The sequence below is a fragment of the Capra hircus genome, chromosome 11, assembly GCF_001704415.2.
Source record: "Capra hircus breed San Clemente chromosome 11, ASM170441v1, whole genome shotgun sequence".
NCBI classification, from domain to species: Eukaryota; Metazoa; Chordata; class Mammalia; order Artiodactyla; family Bovidae; genus Capra; species Capra hircus.
The window spans coordinates 100,155,141-100,171,762 of NC_030818.1; the positions used below are offsets into that span (position 1 = coordinate 100,155,141).

A 16,622-nucleotide genomic window follows, 5' to 3' on the forward strand; every position below is an offset into this window, starting at 1 on the left:
TGGTTGATCAGTGGATACAGGATGAATGAATGGATGGATGATGCATAGATAGATGGTAGATGGATGGATGGATGGTGGATTGTGGATGGATGGATGATGGATGGATGGCTGATGGATGGATGGATGGATGGATGGATGGATGGATGGATGGATGGTTGATGGATGGTTGATGGATGGTTGATGGATGGATGATTGATGGATGGATGGATGATGGATGGATGGATGGATGATGAATGATGGATGAGTGGATGATAGATGATGAGTGGATGGATGGATGATAGATGAGTGGATGGATGGATGATGGATGGATGCATGATAGATGGATGAATGGATCTATGATGGATGATGGTTGATGGATGGATGGATGGTTGATGGATGGATGGATAATGGATGGCTGGTTGATGGATAGATGGATGGTTGATGGATGGATGGCTGATGGATGGATGGATGATGGATGAATGGATGATAGATGAGTGGATGGATGGATGAATGGATGATGGATGGATGGATGATGGATGGATGGATGGATCTATGATGGATGATGGATGATGGATGGTGGATGGGAGAATTTCAAAGGGAAAGACCTGCTCTGCTGGCTCCCAGCCTAGTGCTTTTCCCCACAAGGCCAGGTGTCTGGAGGGTTGAGTGGGAGGAAGCTAGAGGCCAGCCCCGCAAGGCCACTCCCTCACTACCCAGGCATTGAGGAGGTTTCTGGGTGCCCATTGCACTCCTTTTGAACCTGACTGGGCCTCCCTGCCTCTCCTCTGCCCAGAGCTCCCATCGGTGGTCATAGTTGGGGGTGAGAACATCACAGCCCCTTTCCTGCAGCCTGTGACCCTCCGATGTGCAGGGACTGGGGTGCCTACCCCAAGCCTCCGCTGGTGGAAGGATGGGGTGGCTCTGGCAGCCTCGGGGGGGAGCCTGCAGGTATGTGCAAGGGCCCCAGGGCTGGTGGGACAACTGCACAGGTGGAGTGGCTGCTTTTTAGGGTCCTGGAGAGCCCAAGACGGGCCCTGGCAGCCCGAGGGCAGAACAAAGAATGTCCACTCATCCTTGAAAAGCTCAGTGGACACTGGGGTGCTGGGTCTGAAGAAGGAAGGGAGCCCTTAGCCTCGACCGGGTCCCCAGAGTTTGGGTGGCCAGAGGGAGAAAGTTGGGGGAGGGGAGTATCCCCCAAGATCAGAGGAATCCTCTGGAATCTGAAAGCGGGGCTCAGAACTCCACCCCAGAACCAAGTTCACGCCCATGCTCACTTTCTCTTGCCCTGGGGTCAGTGGTAGCCTGTCCCCTCACCATATCCCAGTGTCGCTCTGACCGCCCTGACCCCAGGCCCCGCCCAGCTCCCTGCTACACACCTGCTCTTCCTCCTGTCCCCCCAGATCGAGAAGGTGGACCTGAAGGACGAAGGCACCTACACTTGTGTTGCCACTAACCTGGCTGGGGAGAGCAGGAGGGAAGTGACGCTCAGGGTGTTAGGTAAGGAGACTATGACCGGGGTGGTGGGTGGTTGAGGGCCTGCAGGGCCACTGCGAGAGGTCCGAGATGGCTGGGGATCCTAAAATCAATGTCACATACTTAACTTCAGATGTCAATGGGACTTCCCTGGCGGTCCCATGGTTAAGACTCTACGCTTCCACTGCAGGGGGCATGGGTTTGATCCCTGGTCGGGGAACTAAGATCTCACGTGCTGCGCAGTGCAGCCAATAAGATAAAATGAGTAGAAAGTCATTTACTGTGGTCCCTTTTGGTTGTTTATATATATGTGTGTGTATATATGTATAATTTTATTTATCTTATTTATTTTTACTGTGCTGATTCTTCCTTGTTGCACGGGCTTTTTTCCTAGCTGCGGCCAGCAGGGGCTACTCTCTACCTGCGGTCAGCTTCTCATTGTGGCGGCCTCTCTTGTTGTGGCACATGGGTCCTAGGGCACGTGGGCTTCAGTGCTTGCGGCCACGTAGGCTCAGCACCACCACGGGCTCTGGTGCACAGGTTCAGTAGTTGTGGCGCACGGGCTTAGTTGCTCCATGTCAAGCGGGATCTTCCCAGACCAGGGATCGAACCCACGTCTCCTGCATTGGCAGGCACATTCCGTACCACTAAGCTACCAGGGAAGCCTTCCTTTCAATCACTTTCTGTTAGACTTTCAGTGAACAGCCTGTTCTCATTCATTTGTATCTTTACTTGTTTTATGCATTTGAGGGCTCATTTAGGTCCTTGGGTATATGGGCACCTCCTTGCCCTTGTCATCCCTCATGACTGCCTGGGGTCCCTGAGGTCCATCTCCCCACTGTGCCTGATGCTGGCTGCTCCTGGGGAGACGGGGGGTTGGGTGCCAGGGTCATCCTTGTATGATTGAAATAAAGCTTGCCTCCTAGCGCCTTTGTTCTTGGGCAGGAGGGGATTCCTTAATCAGCAAATGTGAGCCATTGGGGTGCCTTATTGCCCAGGCCCCCTTGGGAAGGCTGGGGAGGGGTCTTAGGGTGGCTGAGATGAACTGCCTGGAGCCTCACCCAAAGCCAGGATCTCCTTGTCTCCCCTAGTGCCTCCCAACATCGAGCCAGGTCTGGTCAACAAGGCGGTGCTAGAAAATGCCTCTGTGACCTTGGAGTGCCTGGCTTCCGGCGTGCCCTCTCCTGGTAAGTAAGACCCCTCCTCTTGTCTGAAAGCCACCTCCAGCCAACCCCAGTTCCCATCTGAAGAGGTCAGCCAGGGCTCCAGGCACGGCTCTGGCTGAGGATGAAATCAGCAGACCCTCCCCTTCCCTCCCCCACGTTCCCCTCATCCTTCTCAACAGCTGTTTATCTCATGCCCATTACACACCAGGGCCCAGAGCCTTTGTGCTGCTGCCTGAAACAAACCTGCAGGATTTCTGCTGAGTTCGTGGTTTCATGGGGCTGCCCCTAGGCTGGGGGGTGAGAATCTTCTCTAGACCAGCGGTTGAGGAAAAGGCTGGAAGCTGGGGCTGGGTGTGAATGGCCAGCAGACAGGATGGGCCCGGGAAGAGGGTCCATTTCTGTGCCCCATCGGAACCATGGCAACACTGCTTTGCCTGGGGTAGTGAACCCTGGAGGTATCGGCCCTCTGCCGTGGGGGATCCCTGTTCTGGCATGGGCCCTGGCAGGATGGGAAGAGGAAGTTGAAGATACAGTCAGTCCTTATTTATTTATAATCTCTTTATTAAATTTATTTTTAATTGCAGTACAATTAATTTACAATGTTGTGTTAATTTCTGCTGTACAGCAAAGTGATTCAGTTGTACATATATATGTACATTCTTTATAAATATTCTTTTGCTTTATGGTTTATCGTAAGATATTGAGTACAGTTCTCTGTGCTGTACAGTAGGACCTTGTTTCTCCATCCTATACGTGATAGCTGACATCTGCTGACCCCAGCCTCCCACTCCATCCCTCTCCCTCCGCCACGCCCCCTTGGCAACCACAAAGCCGTCCTCTCTGTCTGTGAGTCTGTTTCTGTTTCATGGATAGGTTCTTCTGTATCATATTTTAGATTCCACATACAAGTGATATCATGTGGTATTTGTCTCTCTCTTTCCGGCATTTGTCTTTACTTCCCTTAGTGTGATAATCTCTAGTTCCATCCCTGCTGCTGCACATGGCATTGTTTTGTTCTTTTTTGTGGCTGTGTAATATTCCATTGTATATATGTACCGTATCTTCTTCATCCATCCATCTGTTGATGGACATTTAGGTCGTTTCCTTATCTCAGTTACTGTGAATAGTGCTGCTATGAACCTGGGGTCCATGTATCTATTCACAGACGATCCATAATGATGAGGCTGCTGTTTTGGGGTGTACTGTATTCTCTTTTAAAGATCTGCCTCGTGGGTGGTCTCCTGGCAGGAGTAAGATGTGAAGGGGCCAGGCTGGCTTTGATTGTTCTTGCTCCTGGCTGCTCCAGCCTGTGTCCCTCTCTGCCTTTGATTCCATCTCAGACAACTGCCATATTCTGCTCCCATCCGTCTTCCTTTCAGGCTTTCTCCAGTGCCTGAAATAAAGTCGCACCACATGGGCACCCTGGAAGCCCCCCTCGGATGCACAGGACGCAGGCACACCCTGAAAGGCTGGCAGGGACCCTTGCATCTCTCTTCTCTTCTCCAGATATCTCCTGGTTTAAGGGCCGCCAGCCTGTCTCTGCCTGGAACAGAGCGATGGTGTCCACTGATGGGAGAGTTCTTCTCATCGAGCAAGCCCAGCTTTCTGATGCTGGGAGCTACCGCTGTGTGGCATCCAATGTGGTGGGCAGCGCAGAGATGCAGTACAGCCTGCGGGTCAACGGTGAGCTGCCACGACTAAGGGGCTCTGTCCCCAGAGCTGCTGCCCATCCATTTGTCCCTGTCTGTTCCTCCATCTCTCACCCATCCATCCTTCCCTTCTTCCGTCCACCACCCATCTTTCATCCATCTTCCATTCACCCATCGATCATCCATGCTTCCTTTCATTTATCTTTCCCTCCTTCCATCTATCATTTATCCGTCCATCCATCCATCCATCCATCCATCAGTTCTTCCATCTACACATGGAAACACCCAACTGTCCATCCATTGATTTAACCAACCATTCAATTCTCTGCCCATCTAACCCACCTACCCATCTAACCATCCAGCTGTCCATCCCCCAACCATTCATCTGTTCAAACATCAATTCCTCCATCTGTCTGTCTTCTCTCCAACCACATTTACTGGGTACAGACACAACTCAGAGACATGGCAGATTCAGTTCCAGACCACCACAATGAAGCAAAGACCAAAATAAAGCAAGCCACGTGGGTTTTGTTGGCTTCCCAGGGCACAGACAGGTTCTATACACACTGTATTATGTAGTCTGTTACGTGCGCAATAGCACTGTGTCTAAAACATGGCCATTGCTTAATTAAAAAGTACTTTATTGCTAAAAACTGCTATCATCTGAGCCTTGGGTGAGTCACAGTAACATCAAAGACCACTGATCACCCTAACAGGCATTCTCAACCCCTGTGACCCTTACACCATCAGCATGACGATGACCTCACGGTAACCAGGAGGCCCAAGTTCAAGGGCTGCTCTTGCCAGGTCAACCTTGGGCAGGCCCACTGGCCCTTTCTAAGCCTCGCTTTCTCATCTGTGGAGTCAGAAGGATGAAACAAGCAGCCTTGAGACCCGGGGAGTGCCCTGCTCATGTTGGGAGTGGCCGTCCCTGAGCTTTCGTTAGTGGCCATGCACTCCTGCGGGGGTGCCCGGCCAGGGGCCCTGCCTGCTTCGCCCTAAGCGGGGCTCAGCCTGTGCCCCGTGTCATCCTTGCCCTGCAGTGCCCCCGCGCATCACGCTGCCGCCCAGCCTCCCGGGCCCCGTGCTGCTCCACAGCCCGGTTCGGCTGACCTGTAACGCCACCGGGGCTCCCAGCCCCCTGCTGATGTGGCTGAAGGATGGAAACCCCGTGTCCATGGCAGGGACCACCGGTCTCCAGGTCAGTGGGGGTGGGGGGGCCCCAGCTCACCTCTCTGGTGCCTCAGTAGCTACTGGGAATGGAGGTCAGGGCCTGGGAATGCCCGGGGGAGAGTGCAACAGCGATGGCCCAGGATGGCTGGCTGCAGGGAGGAAGGAGAGCAGCTAAAGGGGGTCAGGGGCCAGGTGGTCTCCAGGAACAAGGCCCACCACCAATATAAGATACAATCATAACATAACATAGTGTAACATAACGTACATTGCATTGTGCATAGGACGGACAGGGAGGCCTGGCGTGCTGCAGTCCATGGGGTTGCAAAGAGTCGGACACGACTGAGTGACTGAACTGAACTGAACAGAACATGATGTTAATGTAATATATGTTAGGAACCGAATAGATACTTTAAAATTTTCTAGTAACTGCATTAGACTGAGTAAAAAGACACAGGTGGAGCCAATTTTAATCACACATTTTAGGGCATTTCCTGACTATCCAGTTATTAGGACTCCATGCTTCCACTGCAAGGGCCAGGGGTTTGATCCCGGGTCAGGGAACTAAGAGCCTGCAAGCTGCACAGTGCAGGCAAAATAAATGAATGAATAAACAAAGAAACGAGCAAACAGAATACCCTTTGGCTATATAAAACGAGAATATTTTAAAAACTGCTGTATAAAAAATACATTTTAGCTCACCCAGTATATCCAAAAAGTGTTGCTGTATCAAGTGATCATTATAAAACGTCATTAACCAGACATCTTACCTTCTCCTTTTTGTACAAACCCTTTGAAATCTGTGGTGTATCTTATGCTTGGGGACCGGCCATATCTCAAGGGCTCCCAGCCCCAGCCCTACTCCCCAGGGGACCCTTTCTCAGGACCGATGGAATTGCCCACCAGCCAGCAGAGGTTCTGAGGTTTGGGTATATCTTGCATTTCCACTGCATTGCTGGGGGCTCTGGGGGCCTGGGGCAGCTGCCCAGGTGCACCTGCCAGCAATGCCAGCTTGTGAAGGGGACTGATCGCCTGTGGACTTTCTTCTGGGGTACAGGTCTTCCCTGGGGGCCGGGTCCTCATGCTGTCCAGTGTCCGGGCCTCCGACTCTGGCAGCTACTCCTGCGTGGCCGTGAGTGCAGTGGGCGAGGACCGCCGGGACGTCATCCTGCGTGTCCACAGTGAGTCTCGGGCCCCGGGGACTACCGGGTGTGGGCTGGGGGCTCGAGACAGTGGGGCTGGGGCATCCCCAGGGGGTGGATGTGACAGGTCTGTCCTGCCTTCATGTAGGGTCCGCTGGACCCCCCGAGCCATATCTTAAACTGTGAGCTCCCCTGTCATGGACAGGTGGGCTGGTGGGCCCTTTCTTCAGTGGTAACATCTGATACAGCTAAAGTACAAAATCAAGGGTCTTCCCTGGGGGTCCAGTGGTTAAGACTCGGTGCTCCCAATGCAGGGGGCACGGATTTGATCCCTGATCAGGGAACTAAGATCCCATATGCTGTGCATGGCCTGGTCTAAGACCTTAAATAAATAAAGATTAAAGTTTCTTTTTAAAAAATTTATAAAAGTAAAGCGCAAAATCATATTCAGAATATTGACGTCATAACCCACCATCCTATTGAGGTTTGGGGGTCTCCTCTGCCAGTTGTTGAGGGGAGGACAAGAGGGCTTCAGCTCAGGGGGTGGCCCCCTTCCTCACGGCACCTCCCCGTCCCCCGTGTTTGCTCCTGGCTGCTGGAAGGGGGGGTTCTGACTCAGGAAAGGACTCAACTCACCTGCCTGAGACAGCCCCCGCCCCACCCCCTCCCGCAGCGCCCCCCAGCATCCTCGGAGAAGAGCGGAACGTGTCTGTCGTGGCCAACGAGTCCGTGGCCCTGGAGTGCCGAAGCCACGCTTACCCCCCTCCCGTGCTGAGCTGGCGCAAGGACGGCCGCCCCCTGGAGCCCCGGCCTGGCGTCTACCTCTCTGCAGACAAAGCCTTGCTGGAGGTGTGTGGCCTCCCAGGCCACCAAAGAGGGCCCCACCGTGAGCGGAGCTGAGCCCTGACCCGGGCGGGCTGGGACACAGCCTCTAATATCAGTTCAGCTCATCTCAACTTGCAGCCCATCCAGCCCCCAGACCCAGCAGAGCTGCTTCCAGCCAAACTGGGATGGAGAGCAAAGCCCCAGGACTGAGCCCTGGGAGCTTCTCTCAGCCCCTTCAGTTCAGTTCAATTCAGTCACTCAGTCGTGTCTGACTCTTTGTGACCTCATGGACTGCAGCACGCCAGGCCTCTCTGTCCATCACCAACTCAAATTCATGTCCATTGAGTGGGTGATGCCATCCAACCATCTCATCCTCTGTCATCCCCTTCTCCTCCCACCTGCAATCTTTCCCAGCATCAGGGTCTTTTCAAATGAGTCAGCTCTTGGCATCAGGTGGCCAAAGTATAGGAGTTTCAGCTTCAGCATCAGTCTTTCTCAGCCCCTTCCCTCCCCCCAAAGCTTTCCACCCGTTTTTCACCCCTTGCTGGAAAGCCTTCTTGCCTTTGGGCATTTAAGGCCCTTCATCTGGCCCGGCAAGGCAAGGGTTCATTAGTCAGGGTGGTCTAGAGTCGGCCCAGATCTCACTGTTATCGACCCCTCCTGACTGGCGGTCACCTCCTGTCTCAACCTCTCTGGCCTGTGAGCACGGTGACACCTTCCTCCTGGGCTGGCAGGGAGAATTCCAGAGAGTGCCTGTGTGGTCTCCACTTGCCCCAGAGAACAGCTCATCCACAAAAGCTAGGGGAAGGGGGCACAGCTCCAAGCTTTTGGGAAGCATGCTCCGCTCCAGCCTGCTCCTCCTTCCCCCAGCGCCCTACACTTTGTGATGTGATCATTCCTAACTCTGAGCACCTTCAGTTTGGCTTCCTCCACCTGGAATACTGCCCCCTCCTTCCTCTTTCATTCTTCAAAGCCACAGCCCGGCTCCATTATCCCCCAGGTCAAGATCTGACCCCTGAGACAGGGCCCCTTCCACCTCCCCCTTGGGACATGGCTATAGATGCGCAGTGGGGTGAGGCTGGCAGGGCCACCAAGCCCCTGGCTCCCAGAAACTTCCCGGTGCTGGAGGTACAGCGGGTGTTACCATTGGTTTATCAACCTCCAGGTTCCAGGTGGGAGCGTGGGCTCAGTGAGGGAAAGTGACAGGCCCAGGGTCACACAGATGTGGCACCATCTCTGTGCTGGACCCCTGATGGGTGGTTTTTGCTCCCGGCCAGGTGGACAGAGCCGATGTGGGGGATACGGGCCGCTATACCTGTGAGGCGCTGAACCAAGTGGGCCGCTCGGAGAAGCACTACAACCTCAATGTCTGGGGTGAGGGTCTCCCCGGCTGGGCTGGGCTGGGGCTGGCTCTCAAGCCCAGGGCGGAGGGCGGTGCTGCCTTGAGTGGGTCCCAGGACACAGCCTTCCCCAGCCCCACCCTCTCCCCGGGGGCTCTCTCTCACCCCGGCCCCCAGCTTCCTGCCCTCCTCACCTCTGCTCCGTGTTTACTCAGTCCCTCCAGTGTTCCCCTCACGGGAGCCGCGCACCCTGACCGTGACCGAGGGGCACCCCGCCAGGCTCTCCTGCGATTGTCGGGGCGTTCCCTTCCCCAGGATCTCCTGGAAGAAGGACGGTAGGCTGGCTGAGCCCCAGGCTCACTGCCCCACCCATGGAGGCTCTCCCTGCCCTTGCTTCCGACCCTGGCTGAGATAGAGACAGGTGCAAGTGCTGGTTAGAGAGGCCCCCCCCACGCCCCTCCAGCCCCCTCTCAGCCGGTGAGAGCTAGACTGATCTCACAGCCTCCCGTCGGATGTCTCTTCTTCCAGGAAGCCCTCCCTGACCTCCCTCCCAGTCTAGGGAGAGGACCTCCTTGACACCGCCCCTGTGTGTTAACTTGTCATGTCACCCACCTTAGCCCTTCAGTGTCTGCTGCTCCATGAATCCCTGAGCCCCGGGAGGCATCGTCTGGGAATTCAGCAGGGGCTTAGCAGTACCTGGTACAAAACAGATGCTCAGGGAATATTTGGAATTCATTCATTTAACTAGTATTTATTGAGAGCCTGTCTGTGCCAGGCATCGTTCTAGGTGCTAGAAATGCATCAGATAATCAGACAGATAATCAGTGAGAAAGGAGTACAGGCATACCTCGTTTTAACGCACTGTGTTTAGAGTTTCACCGGTGTTATGTATTTTGCAAATCGAAGGTTTATGGCAACCCTGCCTCCAAAAAGTCTGTTGGTGTCATGTTTCCAACAGCAGTTGCTCACCTTGGGTCTCTGTCACAGTCTGATAATGCTCGCAGTATTTATGGTTTCATTGTATTAAGTCTGTTATGGTGATCTGTGCTCAGTGATCTCTGAAGTTACTGTTGAAGAAAGTTTATGACTTGCTGAAGGTTCAGATGATGGTTTGCTTTTAAAACTATTTTTAATTAAGTTGTGTACATTGTTTTATTTTCACATAATATTGCACACTTAACAGACTATAGTGTCAACGTATATACACCAGGGAACCAAAAATTCATGTGACTCACTTCATTTCGATACTTGCTTTATTGCGGTACTCTGGAACTGAAACTGCTATTTCTGAGGTGTGCCTGTAAATGACTTAATAGCTGATGTGATAAATGCTTTGGAGAAAACTATAAGCCAAGAAAGAGGAGAAGGTTGCTGGGGGAGCGGAGGGATTTGCAATTTTAAGCTGACCAAGCAGACATGAAGGAGGTGAGGGATGAACATGAGACGACTATAGGGAAAAGCATTCCAGGCAGAGGTGATAGCAGGTGCAAAGGCCCTGGGGCAGGAGTGAGTCAAGCGTGTTTGAAGAACAACAGAGGAGTCAGTGGGGTTGCAGCAGATTCAGCTGGCGATGGTCACGTGAGCTATGATGGCTGGGTCAAAGGCTGTTGTAAGGATCCCAGCTTTTACCTTGAGTGAGATGGGCTGTTTTAGGAGTCTGGAATGGAGATGGAGACAGGTGCAGGTGCTGATTGTGGAGGGACACAATCTGGTTTGTACTTAGCAAGTTCCTGCCAGCATGATAAGAACAGACCGTTGGGAACAAGGGTGGGAGCAGGGTGCCAGTGAGGGGGCTTCTGCAAGGACTCCAGGCAAGAGAAACTGGCACCTGGACTACGCGGGTAGCCAGGAGGTATTGAGAGGCGGCCATCGTCTTCTGGATGCATTTCAGAGGTGATGCTGGCAGGACTTCCTGATGACTGGGATAAAGGGCTAAGGAGAATGAGGAGCCGAGGATGACTTGAAGTTTTGGCCTGGCAATCGAGAGAGTTACTACCATCACCAAGACAGAGAGGCTGTGAGGGCAGATTTACGGGGCCAGACCAGGAGTTTGCGGCATTTTAATTTTCAGGTCTGTTAGACATCCAATGAGATGTTAAATGGGCAGTCAGCCAGAGGTGTCTGGAGCTCAGAGACGTCTGGGCTAAGAATAAATCCGGAAGTCACAAGACAAGCTGAAATCACCAGAGGAGACAGCGTGGACAGAGAATAGAATGTGAGAGTGAGGGAGCGTGTCGTGTGGCCACCCGGGCCCCTCCCCCGGCTGGGACACGTGCTGGTGGATGATGGGAGCCCAGAGGGCTGCTCCTCCGTGAACAGGTGCAGGGTGATGGAAGTTAGCGCCTCCAGGGTTGCAAAATCCTTCCCCGCATCGGGGTCTCCTTGCTGCCAGGTGTGCCTGCTGCTTGGTCTCTCTCTCCCACCGCTGTAGCTAGACAGATGGGTCATTCACTCAATAGCCTTCACTAAGCCCTATTATATGCCAGGCCCCGGAGAGCCTCCAAGGACCCCAGAGGGAAAGTGAGGCAGGGTCTTCCCTCCAGGACAGCCCAGGCCAGGGAGGGATTCAGACGTGCCACCTGTAGGTAGAGCTGGGTTGGGGAGAAGCTCAGAGTTGTGGGTTATCAGAGGGGGGTTCTGGGATCAGATTTGGGGCTCAGGGAAGTCTTCCTGGTGGAGGTGATGTTTAGTGGGCATCTGCGGGATGAGCAGGAGTTGGCCAGGATGGATGGGAGGACAGATATTCAAGGTGGAAGGACCAGGGACCAAGGGCTTCTTTCTCATGCATCCAGGTCAGCCTCTGCCCAGGGAGGGGGCCAGCCTTGGGCAGGTGTCAGCTGTGGGGCGGCTGCTGTATCTGGGCCGGGCCCAGGCAGACCAGGAGGGAACGTACACCTGTGAGTGCAGCAACGTGGCCGGAAACAGCAGCCAGGACCAGCAGCTAGTGGTGTATGGTGAGTCGGACTGGGATGACCTGGGCCAGGCGGAAGGGGCTGGGAGGGGCTGGAAGGGGTCAGCCTGAAGGGTGGGCAACGAGGCCCCCTGGCAGGGCAGACCTCACCCCCTAAACCCAAGCAAAGACAGAAGCTGGATTCTCCTGTCCCCCTTTAGATTACTGCCATTTTAACTGCCCCCTCCAAGTCAGCTTCTTACAGCTCCTGACCGTGAGAGAGCAAGCAGCTTGATGCCAAGAGACCCCCAATGACCCAGAGAGAAAAAGGAAACCACAGCTTGAAACACCTGGAAACTAAAGAAATGTAAAATTGATATAAAGTTCCTATATGTGATGGAAACTCAAGTCTCCATCTACCTATCCTGTGGGGGATAAAATTAAATATCTCAGCCTTATAAAAATCATTTTAAAAAATAAAACCAAGAACACTACCGTCCAACCTCTTGGGTAGAATCCCACCTGTGGAGCTATTCCCCACCCCCACCCCCAGGCCTAACAACTGTTTAGAAGCTCCTGATTTCCAAGGAAGAAAAGTCCTTACAAATCTTCAGCACCATGCTGTGAGCTCATTGTCCAAATGACAGGCCCTCCCGTGATTCCCAGGGTACGGGAGAGGGGGCCGGGGTGCCGTGATGATCCCATTATAGAGATGTAAAGTGGAGGCCCGGACAGGTGAGGTCACCTGGCTAAGGTCACACGGCCAGCGAGAGGCAGGGGGTACACATGCCAGATGGAGGCGAGCGCAGAGCCTGGCCTGAGGCATGGTGCCCAGCAGCCCCCTTCCCCGCCCCCCGCTCGACGTGCTTTCTCCCCACCCCAGTTCCCCCGCAGATTGCCGGTCCCCCGGAGCTCTACGCGGAGGTGTCCGTGGTTCAGGACGAGGAGGCCAGCCTGGAATGCAACGCCACAGGGAAACCCGCGCCCAGGGTGACGTGGGAGCGGGACGGGTGGCCCGTGGGGCCCGAGCCCGGCCTGAGGCTCCAGAACTACGGCCAGAATCTGCACGTGGCGCGGGCTCAGCCTGCGCACGCCGGGCGCTACAGCTGCGTGGCCGAGAACGAGGCCGGGAGGGCCGAGCGGAGGTTTTCGCTCTCCGTGCTCGGTGAGGACTGGCAGCCTCCGGGAGGAGGGCAGGAAGCGGCAAGGCAGCCTCCATCTCCGTGTTCCTGGGGCCACCTCTTTTTTCTGCCAGGAGCCAGGCCTCCGGCGAATGCTGCTGTCAGGGGAAGCTGCGAACACTGCTCTCAAAATCAGGACCTGCTCCAAATAGTCCTCATTTCCCTTCCTCTCCCCCCACTTAAAAGAGTTATTTGTTTATTTATTTGGCTGCACCAAAACTTAGTTGCCACCTGTGGGATCTTTAGTTGCACCATGTAGGAGCTAGTTCCCTGACCAGGGATCGAACTTGGGGCCGCGCTGCATTTGGAGCCAGTAGTCTTGACCACTGGACTGCCAGGGAAGTCCCTCCTCCTCTCTCTCCTTTGCTTTTTCCCTGCTCTCTTCTGGGAAGGTTTTATTCTGCATGGTTCCTGTGCGATGTTGGGATTTGGGTGTCCCGAAGAGATCAGCTAGACCGTCATCTGTCTTAGGAAGTCAGGGTGGCTTCCTGTAGGAGGTGACTTTTAAAGCTGAAATGTACAGGCTAAGTTGGAGTTCATCAGGAGCTGGGGTAAGAGGAAGAGTGTTGGACAGAGGGAACAGACTCTGCGGAGGCCTAGAGCAGAGTGGCTAGAACAGCCTCCTGATTCTAATCTTTTACTGAGCTCCTACTGCATACCTCAGGCTGGAGACAAGGAGTGGGAAGAGACAAGGAGAGAGGTGGGCAGGGGTCCTTTAGGGAAGGCCTTCTTATCATATCTCCAGCGTTGCTGGGACCCCAGGCCTCGCCCACCTGTCCCTGCCAGTGGGGCCTCCTTTCTGAATGGGACTCTGCTGTGTGGGTCTGGGGTCCCATCTGTGTTCCCTGTGGCTCTGATTTCTTTCTCCTTTGCTCAGTTTTGCTCCGTACCAGGGTCTGAGCTAAAGGCTTCACACATGTCCTTGTTGGATTCTCCTGGCGTTCCTCTGAGGGGTCAGGGAAACTGAGGCCTCAGCCTGATGCCAGAGTCCAGCATGTGGCCACCACTCACCCCCTTCAGTGGGAGCAGCTCTGAGATTGAGGGGGGGGGATTAGGGAGGCCAGTGGGGAGACGGGAGTGAGCATACAGCACCATCTGCATCCTGAATGCGGCTTCTTCTCTGTATCTAGTGCCTCCAGAGCTCATTGGCGACTTGGGCCCACTGACCAATGTCACAGCCACCCTGCACAGCCCCTTGTCACTGTTCTGTGAAGCCACAGGCATCCCACCACCAGGGGTCCGCTGGTTCCGAGGGGACGAGCCTGTCAGCCCTGGGGAGAACACCTACCTCTTAGCAGGTAAGGTCTGATACTCAGCTGCTGCCTCTGTCCATCACATGCCTGTGACCTCTGATCCTGCCCTGCCCAGCATGGTTGGGATAATCATTTCAGCTATTAGTCTCCCAAGAGTGCACCCCAAAACGCTGGTCAGATGAAGTGCTCCAGGAAAAAAAAAAAAAGGTTTAAATAAGTCTGGAAAAGGCTTCCTGTTCGATTTTCCTTGAGACCCACAAGAACCACTTGCATAGTCAAGGTTCTGATAAGTCCTGCAGCCAAAAAAAAAATTCTCACAGAGCTTATATAACCTCCCATGGAGCTGTAGCAAACTTTTAGAAATGCTGGTCCAAGCACTTTCTCCTCTGAATACTCATCTTCCTCGCAAAGCTGGTTTGTGATGGTTCTTGCTGGAATACAAATGGAGAAACTGAGGCTCAGAAGGCAGTATCCTATCAGAATCTTGCAGGGACTTCCAGGCCCACTGAAGCTCAGCCTCAATGACCCATCAATTATTCCATGCAGTCCCAGCTGGGATGGTAAATAAGTTTCCCCTCGTGTATCACTTCCTGTCACTTGGTAGGGGCTGCAATATTCATCGGATGAGATGAATTCAGAGACTGCATCTGGGTCCAGCAGAAAGGAGAGTGGTGATCGATTAGTGATGTCTGTCCTGGGTGCAGGAGTAGCCGTGATGACAAGTCCTGTATATCTGCTTTCCTTGGACTGGTCTTAGGAGATCCTTGTGTTCCTCCGAGAGAAACTGGTTCACCTCTGAGAGGTCCTTGGGAGAAGGTGGACTTTCACCAGGTCCATCGGAGTAGAATGGGGTTCTGATCTGAGCCAGGATTACATAAACCATTGCTGTGCTTTCCGCTCTAGTCAGTCCACAGAAGAGAGGGTAGCCAGGTGACAGAGTCTTCTGACTAGAACAGGGTCTAGTTTACCCTGTGCTTATGTGCTTAGTTGCTCAGTTGTGTCCGACTCTTTGCAACCCCATGGACTGTAGCCCACCAGGCTCCTCTGTCCGTGAGGATTCTCCAGGCAAGAATACTGGAGTGGGTTGCCATGCCCTCCTCCAGAGGATCTTCCCAACCCAGGGACCGAACCAAGTCTCCCACATTGCAGGCAGATTCTTTACCATCTGAGTCACCCGGGAAGCTTAAGAGAAGTTTACCCTGGCGTAGGTCTAATATCCAGGCTTCCCTGGTGGCTCAGGGGTAAAGAATTCACCTGCTAATTCAGGAGATGAGGGCTTGATCCCTGGGTTGGAAAGATCCTCCGGAGGAGGAAATGGCAACCCACTCCAGTTTTCTTGCCTGGGAAATCCCATGGATAGAGGAGCCTTGCAGGCTGCAGTCCATGGGATTGCAAAAGACTTGGACACAACTTAGCGACTAAACAACAGCAAGGACTAATGTCCAGAAGGCTCCATCCATCTGTTGACCCTCCGGGTCTCAGTTTCCCTCTCTGAGGAATGGAACACTGTTGGAGGCAGATGCATAAACATCTAAATATAACGCCCGGAGTGCTCCTCTTCCTGGTGGGCAGCCTGGGCTCAGCTGGGCACAGAAGGCTGCTCGCAGCTGTGCTTGGAGCCCACTCTCCTGCTTCCCAGGCGGCTGGATGCTGAAGCTGACCCGGGCGCAGGAGCGGGACAGAGGCCTCTACTCGTGCCTGGCCAGCAACGAGGCTGGGGAGGCGCGGAGGGACTTCAGCGTGGAGGTTCTGGGTACGTCACCGCCCGGTTCTCTCGGGTGCCCACCCATCCTTCCTTCCAGCCTGGGAGCCTCTGGGAGTGGACCCAGCACAGACAGGAGGGAGAGACTAAGCCTTGTCTTTGCCTCATCAGCAGCCTCTTCTCTGAGGCTGCCATAGAACTTTCCAGAAACAGCCAGAACCAACCCAAGATGAAAGGGGGCAAAGATTTTCGATACCACCCAACTGCCTTCCTCTGACTGGGGCCTTCTCCCAGCGGCACTGGTATTTGCCTCAGCCAGCTGCAAATTTTTATTAGACCCCTGCCCCATGGCAACAGGTGTGAGGGAATGGGGAAATGGAAGACAGACACAGCGGGTGCTTGGTTTCCTGCTCTGTGTTTGCTCAGCCCGGTCACGAGCGTCTGTCTTCCCTGCTTCTCGCAGTTCCTCCCAGTATTGAGAAGGAGGATGTGGAGGACGCAGTCAAGGTCCCCGAGGGGGAGACGGCCCACCTGATGTGCAACGTCTCAGGTAAGGGCCACACAGTGGACTGGAGGAGGGTGAAGAGGCAGCTGTCGGGGGGAGGGGTCCTCAGAGATCTGGGGTGCCTGCCCACTGCCCAGCTGTTCCCTGCAGGGCATCCCTTGCCATCGTGGACTTTTCATTCTCTATGCCTCTGCCACAAACACTCTTCCCTACTCATCTGACTGCAGAACTCAGCCTCCCAGGTCCTCAGTTCAGTTCAGCTCAGTCACTCAGTCATGTTAGACCCTTTGCGACCCCATGGACTACAACACGCCAGGCCTCCTTGTCCATCACCAACTCCAGGAGCT

At 54.1% G+C, this 16,622-nt stretch overlaps 1 protein-coding gene across 1 annotated transcript in view; it reads left to right on the forward strand.

Annotated features, from left to right (window-relative positions):
* Positions 1–16,622, forward strand: part of HMCN2 (hemicentin 2) — a 173,956-nt gene that overhangs the window by 98,175 nt on the left and 59,159 nt on the right. Inside the window, exons 35-48 of the mRNA XM_018055981.1 lie at positions 773–927; positions 1,380–1,476; positions 2,544–2,639; positions 4,125–4,301; positions 5,311–5,468; positions 6,495–6,618; positions 7,253–7,428; positions 8,682–8,778; positions 8,960–9,079; positions 11,537–11,698; positions 12,518–12,799; positions 13,946–14,113; positions 15,708–15,821; positions 16,234–16,320. Coding sequence (XP_017911470.1) covers positions 773–927; positions 1,380–1,476; positions 2,544–2,639; positions 4,125–4,301; positions 5,311–5,468; positions 6,495–6,618; positions 7,253–7,428; positions 8,682–8,778; positions 8,960–9,079; positions 11,537–11,698; positions 12,518–12,799; positions 13,946–14,113; positions 15,708–15,821; positions 16,234–16,320 — 2,013 coding nt within the window. The remainder of the gene's footprint in view (positions 1–772; positions 928–1,379; positions 1,477–2,543; positions 2,640–4,124; positions 4,302–5,310; positions 5,469–6,494; positions 6,619–7,252; positions 7,429–8,681; positions 8,779–8,959; positions 9,080–11,536; positions 11,699–12,517; positions 12,800–13,945; positions 14,114–15,707; positions 15,822–16,233; positions 16,321–16,622) is intronic.